The sequence below is a fragment of the Borostomias antarcticus genome (genome assembly GCF_949987555.1).
Source record: "Borostomias antarcticus genome assembly, chromosome: 11".
Lineage (NCBI taxonomy): Eukaryota > Metazoa > Chordata > Actinopteri > Stomiiformes > Stomiidae > Borostomias > Borostomias antarcticus.
This window is the reverse complement of record NC_140244.1, coordinates 27,092,805-27,100,304: the sequence shown is the minus strand read 5'-3', so window position 1 is coordinate 27,100,304 and position 7,500 is coordinate 27,092,805. Positions and strand designations below refer to the sequence as shown.

Genomic DNA, 7,500 nt, shown 5'->3' with positions numbered 1-7,500 from the left:
CAGAGGAGTGTTGGGTTAAGGACAGAGGAGTGTTGGGTTAGAGGACAGAGGAGTGTTGGGTTAGAGGACAGAGGAGTGTTGGGTTAGAGGACAGAGGAGTGTTGGGTTCAAGAACAGGAGTGTTGGGTTCAAGGAAGGAGTGTTGGGTTCGAGGACAGAGGAGTGTTGGGTTAGAGGACAGAGGAGTGTTGGGTTAAGAACAGAGGAGTGTTGGGTTAAGGACACAGGAGTGTTGGGTTCAGGGACAGAGGAGTGTTGGGTTCAGGGACAGAGGAGTGTTGGGTTAGAGGACAGAGGAGTGTTGGGTTAAGGACAGAGGAGTGTTGGGTTCAAGAACAGAGGAGTGTTGGGTTCAGGGACAGAGGAGTGTTGGGTTAGAGGACAGAGGAGTGTTGGGTTAGAGGACAGAGGAGTGTTGGGTTAAGTACAGAGGAGTGTTGGGTTAGAGGACAGAGGAGTGTTGGGTTAGAGGACAGAGGAGTGTTGGGTTAGAGGACAGAGGAGTGTTGGGTTCAAGAACAGAGGAGTGTTGGGTTCAGGGACAGAGGAGTGTTGGGTTCTAGGACAGAGGAGTGTTGGGTTAGAGGACAGAGGAGTGTTGGGTTAGAGGACAGAGGAGTGTTGGGTTAGAGGACAGAGGAGTGTTGGGTTAGAGGACAGAGGGTTCAGGGACAGAGGAGTGTTGGGTTAGAGGACAGAGGAGTGTTGGGTTAGAGGACAGAGGGTTCAGGGACAGAGGAGTGTTGGGTTAGAGGACAGAGGAGTGTTGGGTTAGAGGACAGAGGGTTCAAGGACAGAGGAGTGTTGGGTTCGAGGACAGAGGAGTGTTGGGTTCAAGAGCAGAGGAGTGTTGGGTTAAGGACAGAGGAGTGTTGGGGTCTTAGCATGTCCAGCCCTGATTAACGCTGGTCTAACCAACCCTTCCTCCCAGGACATCGCCACCATGCAGCTGTGCGCCAACAAGCTGGACAAGAAGGACTTCTTCGGCAAGTCTGACCCCTTCCTGGTCTTCTACCGCAGCAACGAGGACGGAACGTGAGTCCGCTGTGTGTGTGTTAGCACTGACCCCAGGTCAGCTCTGAATGTGTTCAGCACTGACCCCAGGTCAGCTGTGAATGTGGTCAGCACTGACCCCAGGTCAGCTCTGAATGTGTTCAGCACTGAATCCAGTATTGCTCTGAATGTGGTCAGCACTGACCCCAGGTCAGCTCTGAATGTGGTCAGCAATGACCCCAGGTCAGCTCTGAATGTGTTAGCACTGACCCCAGGTCAGCTCTGAATGTGTTCAGCACTGACCCCAGGTCAGCTCCGAATGTGGTCAGTACTGAATCCAGTACAGCTCTGAATGTGGTCAACTGACCCCAGGTCAGCTCTGAATGTGTTCAGTACTGACTCCAGTATAGCTCTGAATGTGTTCAGCACTGACCCCAGGTCAGCTCTGAATGTGTTAGCACTGACCCCAGGTCAGCTCTGAATGTGGTCAGCACTGACTCCAGTACAGATCTGAATGTGTTCAGCACTGACCCCAGGTCAGCTCTGAATTGCTCAGTACTAACCCCAGGTCAGCTCTGAATGTGTTCAGCACTGACCCCAGGTCAGCTCTGAATTGCTCAGTACTGACCCCAGGTCAGCTCTGAATGTGTTCAGTACTGACCCCAGTACAGCTCTGAATGTGTTCAGCACTGACCCCAGGTCAGCTGTGAATGTGTTCAGTACTGACCCCAGTACAGCTCTGAATGTGTTCAGCACTGACCCCAGGTCAGCTCTGAATTGCTCAGTACTGACCCCAGGTCAGCTCTGAATGTGTTCAGCACTGACCCCAGTACAGCTCTGAATGTGTTCAGCACTGACCCCAGGTCAGCTCTGAATTGCTCAGTACTGACCCCAGGTCAGCTGTGAATGTGTTCAGTACTGACCCCAGTACAGCTCTGAATGTGTTCAGCACTGACCCCAGTACAGCTCAATGTGGTCAGCACTGACTCCAGTACAGCTCTAAATGTGTTCAGCACTGACCCTAGTACAGCTCTGAATTGCTCAGCACTGACTCCAGTACAGCTCTAAATGTGTTCAGCACTGACTCCAGTACAGCTCTGAATGTGTTCAGCACTGACCCCAGGTCAGCTCTGAATGTGTTCAGCACTGACCCCAGTACAGCTCTGAATTGCTCAGTACTGACCCCAGTACAGCTCTGAATGTGTTCAGCACTGACCCCAGGTCAGCTTTGAATGTGTTAGCACTGACCCCAGGTCAGCTCTGAATGTGTTCAGTACTGAATCCAGTATTGCTCTGAATGTGTTCAGCACTGACCCCAGGTCAGCTCTGAATGTGGTCAGCACTGACCCCAGTACAGCTCTGAATGTGTTCAGCACTGACCCCAGGTCAGCTCTGAATGTGGTCAGTACTGAATCCAGTACAGCTCTGAATGTGGTCAGCACTGACCCCAGGTCAGCTCTGAATGTGGTCAGCACTGAATCCAGTATTGCTCTGAATGTGGTCAGCACTGACCCCAGGTCAGCTCTGAATGTGGTCAGCAATGACCCCAGGTCAGCTCTGAATGTGTTCAGCACTGACCCCAGGTCAGCTCTGAATGTGTTAGCACTGACCCCAGGTCAGCTGTGAATGTGGTCAGCACTGACCCCAGCTCAGCTCTGAATGGGTTCAGTACTGACCTCAGTACAGCTCTGAATTGCTCAGTACTGACTCCAGTACAGCTCTGAATTGCTCAGTACTGACCCCAGGTCAGCTCTGAATGTGTTCAGTACTGACCCCAGGTCAGCTCTGTGTGGTCAGTACAGCCTCTGGTATAGAGGCCTGGTTGTTCTGGTTCGTGATGACGGGGCGCGTCTGCCTGTGTCTGGGTCAGTCTGGGTCAGTCTGGGTCAGTCTGGGTCAGTCTGGGTCAGTCTGGGTCAGTCTGGGTCAGTCTGGGTGTGTCTGGGTCTGTCTGGATCAGTCTGGGTCAGTCTGGGTTAGTCTGGGTCAGTCTGGGTCAGTCTGGGTCAGTCTGGGTTAGTCTGGGTCAGTCTGGGTCAGTCTGGGTCAGTCTGGGTTAGTCTGGGTCAGTCTGGGTCAGTCTGGGTCAGTCTGGGTTAGTCTGGGTCAGTCTGGGTCAGTCTGGGTTAGTCTGGGTCAGTCTGGTCAGTCCCAGTGATGCTGGTTCTGGTTCTGGTTCTGGGTCAGTCCGGGTGATTCTGGTTCTGGTTCTGGTTCTGGTTCTGGTTCTGGTTCTGGTTCTGGTTCTGGGTCAGTCTGGGTGATGTTGGTTCTGGTTCTGGGTCAGTCCGGGTGATGCTGGTTCTGGTTCTGGTTCCAGGTTCACCATCTGCCACAAGACGGAGGTGGTGAAGAACACTCTGAACCCGGTGTGGCAGCCCTTCACCCTCCCGGTACGCGCGCTCTGCAACGGAGACTACGATAGGTGAGCCTCGGGACCGCGGACCAATCAGAGGGCTGTATGCTGTAACACCCACTGGGAGGACCGATGACAGGACGCGTTCAATACTGTAGAACACTGAGGTGGACCAATGAGAGGCCTGCGCTGGTCGAGGTCATGGGGATGTCGAGAGACAACACAGACGTTTAAAGAACAACCTGGAACGAAATAATTAGGGAATGGACTCATTAGAGAAAGGAAGATCCCTTTGTGTGTGTGTGTGTGTGTGTGTGTGAGAGAGTATGTGTGTGTGTGTGTGTGTGTGTGTGTGTGTATGTGTGTGTGTGTGTGTGTGAGTGTGTGTGTGTGTGTGTGGGGGGGGGGGGGGGTCAATGAGAGGGTAGGAGAGCCTGAATATATTGAAGTTCTTTATTGAGATGTCCCATCTCGTTTTGTCCCATCTCGTTTTCCAGGGGGTCCTTGGCAACAGTAAACAGTAAACAACACATTATACAAGAAGAGTAACAACATAATTGATTGATTGATTGATTGATAATGTCATACATAACATTAAAAGTCAGACACACATAAAACAGGACAGAACAACAGAAACCACAACAACAACAACAAAAACAACAACAATTAAAGAGGATTAGAGGTCAACAAAAGCATAAAGGCCGTTTCAGACGAGGAGCGATATCCGTGCATTGTAATTCATTTTCAATGAGAAAGGCGAGCGGACAATTTGGGAGCCGCGGACAATCTGGGGCGGAGCGGCAAGCGGGGTCGCGACCCCGTGAGATTGTGGCGTGCGTGCTCGTTTCGTGCACACGCCCGCCCGCGACAAGAGCTGAATTGTAGTCAGCTTTCCCCGCTGCGCGCAGGACGCGTGTCCCCCGCTGATCCGAGCGAGAACGCAGGCGGAATATCGCTCCCCGTCTGACACGGCCTTAAAGATAGACAGCTAGTGAGATGTGATCAGGTCCCCAGGGGTCAGCTAGTGAGATGTGATCAGGTCCCCAGGGGTCAGCTAGTGAGATGTGATCAGGTCCCCAGGGGTCAGCTAGTGTGATCAGGTCCCCAGGGGTCAGCTAGTGTGATCAGGGTCCCCAGGGGTCAGCTGGTGTGATCAGGGTCCCCAGAGGTCAGCTAGTGTGATCAGGGTCCCCAGGGGTCAGCTGGTGTGATCAGGTCCCTAGGGGTCAGCTAGTGTGATGTGATCAGGTCCCAGGGGTCAGCTAGTGAGATGTGATCAGGTCCCCAGGGGTCAGCTAGTGTGATGTGATCAGGTCCCCAGGGGTCAGCTAGTGAGATGTGATCAGGGTCCCCAGGGGTCAGCTAGTGTGATGTGATCAGGTCCCCAGGGGTCAGCTAGTGAGATGTGATCAGGGTCCCCAGGGGTCAGCTAGTGTGATCAGGTCCCCAGGGGTCAGCTGGTGTGATGTGATCAGGTCCCCAGGGGTCAGCTAGTGAGATGTGATCAGGTCCCCAGGGGTCAGCTAGTGAGATGTGATCAGGTCCCAGGGGTCAGCTAGTGAGATGTGATCAGGTCCCCAGGGGTCAGCTAGTGAGATGTGATCAGGTCCCCAGGGGTCAGCTAGTGAGATGTGATCAGGTCCCAGGGGTCAGCTAGTGAGATGTGATCAGGTCCCAGGGGTCAGCTGGTGTGATGTGATCAGGTCCCCAGGGGTCAGCTAGTGAGATGTGATCAGGTCCTAGGGGTCAGCTGGTGTGATGTGATCAGGTCCCCAGGGGTCAGCTGGTGTGATGTGATCAGGTCCCCAGGGGTCAGCTAGTGTGATGTGATCAGGTCCCAGGGGTCAGCTAGTGTGATGTGATCAGGGTCCCCAGGGGTCAGCTGGTGTGATCAGGGTCCCCAGGGGTCAGCTAGTGTGATCAGGGTCCCCAGGGGTCAGCTAGTGTGATGTGATCAGGTCCCCAGGGGTCAGCTAGTGAGATGTGATCAGGTCCCCAGGGGTCAGCTAGTGTGATCAGGGTCCCCAGGGGTCAGCTAGTGAGATGTGATCAGGTCCCCAGGGGTCAGCTAGTGAGATGTGATCAGGTCCCCAGGGGTCAGCTAGTGTGATGTGATCAGGTCCCCAGGGGTCAGCTAGTGAGATGTGATCAGGGTCCCCAGGGGTCAGCTAGTGAGATGTGATCAGGTCCCCAGGGGTCAGCTAGTGAGATGTGATCAGGGTCCCCAGGGGTCAGCTAGTGAGATGTGATCAGGGTCCCCAGGGGTCAGCTAGTGAGATGTGATCAGGGTCCCCAGGGGTCAGCTAGTGAGATGTGATCAGGTCCCCAGGGGTCAGCTGGTGAGATGTGATCAGGTCCCCAGGGGTCAGCTAGTGTGATCAGGGTCCCAGGGGTCAGCTAGTGTGATGTGATCAGGTCCCAGGGGTCAGCTAGTGTGATCAGGTCCCCAGGGGTCAGCTAGTGAGATGTGATCAGGTCCTAGGGGTCAGCTGGTGTGATCAGGGTCCCCAGGGGTCAGCTAGTGAGATGTGATCAGGTCCCAGGGGTCAGCTGGTGTGATGTGATCAGGTCCCCAGGGGTCAGCTAGTGAGATGTGATCAGGTCCCCAGGGGTCAGCTAGTGTGATCAGGTCCCAGGGGTCAGCTAGTGTGATCAGGTCCCCAGGGGTCAGCTAGTGTGATCAGGTCCTAGGGGTCAGCTAGTGTGATGTGATCAGGTCCCTAGGGGTCAGCTAGTGAGATGTGATCAGGGTCCCAGGGGTCAGCTAGTGAGATGTGATCAGGTCCCCAGGGGTCAGCTAGTGAGATGTGATCAGGTCCCCAGGGGTCAGCTGGTGAGATGTGATCAGGTCCCCAGGGGTCAGCTAGTGTGATCAGGTCCCAGGGGTCAGCTCTGGGGTTATTAGGGCCGACTCAGAGGCCTCTCTTCTGCATACTCTACATACTGAAACTGATCAATCAATCAATCAATCAAACTTTATTTGTACAGCGCATTTCATACACAGAGGCAACACAATGCGCTTCTTCTTCTTCTTCTTCTTCTCCTTCTTCTTCTTCTTCTTCTTCTTCTTCTTCTTCTTCTTCTTCTTCTTCTTCTTCTTCTTCTTCTTCTTCTTCTTCATGTGCTCTCTTCCCAGGACGGTGAAGGTGGACGTCTACGACTGGGACAGAGACGGCAGGTAACATCCCGACCTGATAACCTCTGACCCCCACACCAGCAGTCATTCATCACCTGGACTCGTTATGAATAGTATGCTTTTATGAGAGGTTGATCTTATCACAATGACCAGAGGTGTTTAAGGATATGATGTTTATCATACTGTATTCTACAACGGAGTGTTTGGATACTTGATTCTGATTGGCTAGCAGCCGTGGGTGACAGTACTTTACAACGGCTGCTAGCCAATCAGAATCAAGTATCGAAACACTCCATTGTAGAATACAGTATGATGACTACATAACAATTAGTTAATGGGCCGTCAATCTCATTGACGAAGATATTAAGATCAAGCGCTACTACAGTATTCGTTGCGTAGCAACCACTCTAACTACAGTACCACTCCTCTATTAACAGTGAATAATGTTGTTGCCGGGGCATAAAGGTGATCCCTCTCTCAGTCACACTGGGGTAATAACTTTATGAGAGGTGAAGCTGGAGCGCTATTCTGACTACAGGATCATCTGGGCTAAAACACACTCATCAGTCCCACTCAACACTCCCAGTGCTCTGGAGAACTGTGTTAATAACGGCACCATAGCTGGGAATGGAACTGTGAACCACCCGAATCAGGCCTACCCAAATAAGATGGATAGCCTATGTTGCCTGGCAACCATTTAATTCAGAACTATAGCCTATCACGGAAGATTATGTAAATACTAAAATTATAAGAATGATCGGTAAATAAATGATTGAATGTTACTAATGTGTGTGCTTTTTGTGAATATATATATATATGTAGAAACCGTTGTAGAAAAGTAATTGACCTCTGCTATGGCGTCGGGCCTAACAACGCCCCGTAGCTGTTGTAAAATCCTGTGTAACCCACTGCCTCTCGTGGTCAATTGCTTAATTATATAATATCAATCATACCCATGTCCTGTCATGTCATGTCACATCATATCATATATACATATACACAAAAGACAATACAA

General features: G+C 52.1%; 1 protein-coding gene across 1 annotated transcript in view; it reads left to right on the top strand.

Moving 5' to 3' along the window:
• The window catches only part of LOC311315562 (copine-9-like), a gene marked incomplete at both ends in the record, with an annotated part of 95,251 nt that overhangs the window by 58,410 nt on the left and 29,341 nt on the right, over positions 1-7,500 (top strand). The window contains 3 exons of the mRNA XM_084446231.1: positions 932-1,035; positions 3,314-3,418; positions 6,486-6,527. Of these exons, the coding sequence (XP_084302357.1) occupies positions 932-1,035; positions 3,314-3,418; positions 6,486-6,527 (251 nt within the window). The remainder of the gene's footprint in view (positions 1-931; positions 1,036-3,313; positions 3,419-6,485; positions 6,528-7,500) is intronic.